Source organism: Salpingoeca rosetta (assembly GCF_000188695.1).
Source record: "Salpingoeca rosetta unplaced genomic scaffold supercont1.4, whole genome shotgun sequence".
Taxonomy (NCBI): domain Eukaryota; class Choanoflagellata; order Craspedida; family Salpingoecidae; genus Salpingoeca; species Salpingoeca rosetta.
This window is the reverse complement of record NW_004754930.1, coordinates 1,491,496-1,493,995: the sequence shown is the minus strand read 5'-3', so window position 1 is coordinate 1,493,995 and position 2,500 is coordinate 1,491,496. Positions and strand designations below refer to the sequence as shown.

The following is a 2,500-nucleotide window of genomic DNA, read 5'->3' as shown; positions in this document are numbered from 1 at the left end:
GCGCGCGCGTGTGTGTGCGTGCGTGTGTGTGCGTGTGCGTGTGTGCGTGTGCGTGCGTGTGTGTGTCCAGAGATGTCTCCTGTGTGTGTCCAGATGTCTCCGCGCTTCCGTTCCCTCCGGTCCCTCTGTCTGTGTATGTGTCTCTCCCGTGCTCCTCCCAAGACAGCACATACGCACACACACATACACATACGCACACACACATACACATACGCACACACACACACATGCGCACACACTCATGCACACACACACATGCACACACACACACGCACACACACCTGCATGTACGCATGCCACGCTCACACTTTTAATGTGTGTGCAACAGGCGATGGGCTGCGGTACACATGGACAAAACACGACGGCCAAACCTTTGGGATGCAGCAGATCGAGGACGGCCAGGTGGTGCTGAAGACGTCGTTTGTGAAGAACGTGTTCGCAGGCGACCTCGGCGACTACGGCGGCGACTGGGCCACCCGCATCACCGTGAGCTGGAAGGACGGGACCCCGGCCAGCACCCGCACAAACCACATCCCCATCTTCTTCTACTTCTACAACGAGGGCCCGGAACGGTTTGAGTTTGAGGAGGACGGCCGCGTGCTCACAGGCACCAACGCCAACCTGGGCAACTTCCGCGCCCGCTTCTTCACCAACGTCACCGAGGACGACACATACACATACACGGGCCTCCCTGTGGACGGCATCGAGAAGCTCACCCAGAACTTGACCACCGTGCTCCTCTCCCCAGAGTTCAAGTGGAACCGCGTGTTTGATAACGCACAGGCCTACCTGGTGCAGGTTCGCGCGCAGCCGCCCTTTGAGCTCACGGTGGTGTACGAGTCGCTGTCTCCCGGCGACGGCGCGTATGACCTGACGCACCGCCACGGCACCCTGCACGGCAGCGGATACGACACGTTGCTCGCTGAGCGGGAGGTGGCGTTTGACGCCAAGTTTGACCGCCTGTTTGCCCTGAAGCAGAAGGGGTTTTCCGAGGAGCAGATTAGCTTTGCCAAGGCTGCCCTCAGCAACATGCTGGGCAGCGTCGGGTACTGGTACGGCGCATCCATCGTGCGCGACGTGGAGGAGGATAAGCGCCGTGCTGAGGAGGCGGCGGCGAAGCAGCGGCAGTCAGGGAAGCCCGCACGACCCTTGCAGCCGGCGCTGTACAAGTACTTTGACGCCCCGCTCTACAGCGGCGTGCCCTCCCGCTCCTTCTTCCCGCGCGGGTTCATGTGGGACGAGGGCTTCCACCAGCTGCTCATTAACCGGTGGGACCCGGGCATCACCCGCGACGTGCTGGCCCACTGGCTCGATCTCATGAACGTCTACGGCTGGATCCCACGCGAGCAGATCCTGGGCCGTGAGGCCCGCTCAAAGGTGCCGGACGAGTTTGTGGTGCAGCCCTCGGACAACGCCAACCCGCCAACGTGGTTTCTGGTCATGGAGGACATACTGGACCGCATCGATGAGGCCCACGACGACACCGACGCAAGCGTTGCGCGCGACCTTGAGTTCATCCGCGGCGCCTACCCGCGGTTTGCCGCGTGGTTCAAGTGGTTCGACACCCAGCGCGGCGCCCTGCCAGGCACGTACCGCTGGCGCGGGCGACAGCGCAAACCAGGCATGATGAACCCGCTCACCCTCACCTCTGGCCTCGACGACTACCCAAGGTGAAGATGGACGACAAGTCATTATTTTTGTTAAAGCACTCGTCGGCGTGTTTGTACGTGCTTGCACAGCCCAACAACTCTACTGCTTACTGCAGCAGCAGTTGCTGCAGCAGCACCAGCATGCTTGCTTGTGCTCACATGTGGGTGGTGCCTGCCATACGGCTGACCGCTCACCACCCGCCACCACTTTGCATTACTGACCGCCACTCGCTTTTGCTCCATTGCCCACTATTGCACACCCTTACAATCATGCGCTCTGACTGGTCAGGGCGTCGCATCCCGATGAGAACGAGCGGCATCTTGATCTGCGCTGCTGGATGGCCGAGGCCGCAGCCGTCCTCGCCCGCATCGCACAGCGCATTGGCGAGCCAGCCCACGACTTTGAGGTGCGTGTACATGTGTATAGGTGTGAAGGTGAATGTGTAGATGCATGTGTGTACTTCATGTACGTGAAAAGGGGTGTGCGTATGTGTGTGTGTGCGTGTGTGTGAGTGTGTTTGTGGAAGGCCAAGTGGACCCGATTGGAGCGTGTTGCAGTACTTACCTCCTGTTGTCGCTCAACTGTGGCTCCTTTGTGTGCTGGCGCAATGTGCAGGCCCTCGCACAACAGCTCCGCGACAATGCCCAGCTGAATTCACTTCATTGGTCCAACCGAACGAAGGCCTATCACGACTACGGCCGCCACCGCATCGAGGTACGCGCAATGCCTCCACCGTCACTTTTCTGCACCAAGTACACACCCACACACACACGCACACACACACACACGCACACACACACACACACACACACACACACACACACACACACACACACACACACACACACAC

At 60.0% G+C, this 2,500-nt stretch overlaps 1 protein-coding gene across 1 annotated transcript in view; it reads left to right on the top strand.

Moving 5' to 3' along the window:
• PTSG_01395 (alpha-glucosidase 1) overlaps window positions 1–2,500 on the top strand; it is a 4,548-nt gene that overhangs the window by 609 nt on the left and 1,439 nt on the right. Inside the window, exons 2-4 of the mRNA XM_004997310.1 lie at window positions 329–1,670; window positions 1,939–2,056; window positions 2,266–2,364. Of these exons, the coding sequence (XP_004997367.1) occupies window positions 329–1,670; window positions 1,939–2,056; window positions 2,266–2,364 (1,559 nt within the window). The remainder of the gene's footprint in view (window positions 1–328; window positions 1,671–1,938; window positions 2,057–2,265; window positions 2,365–2,500) is intronic.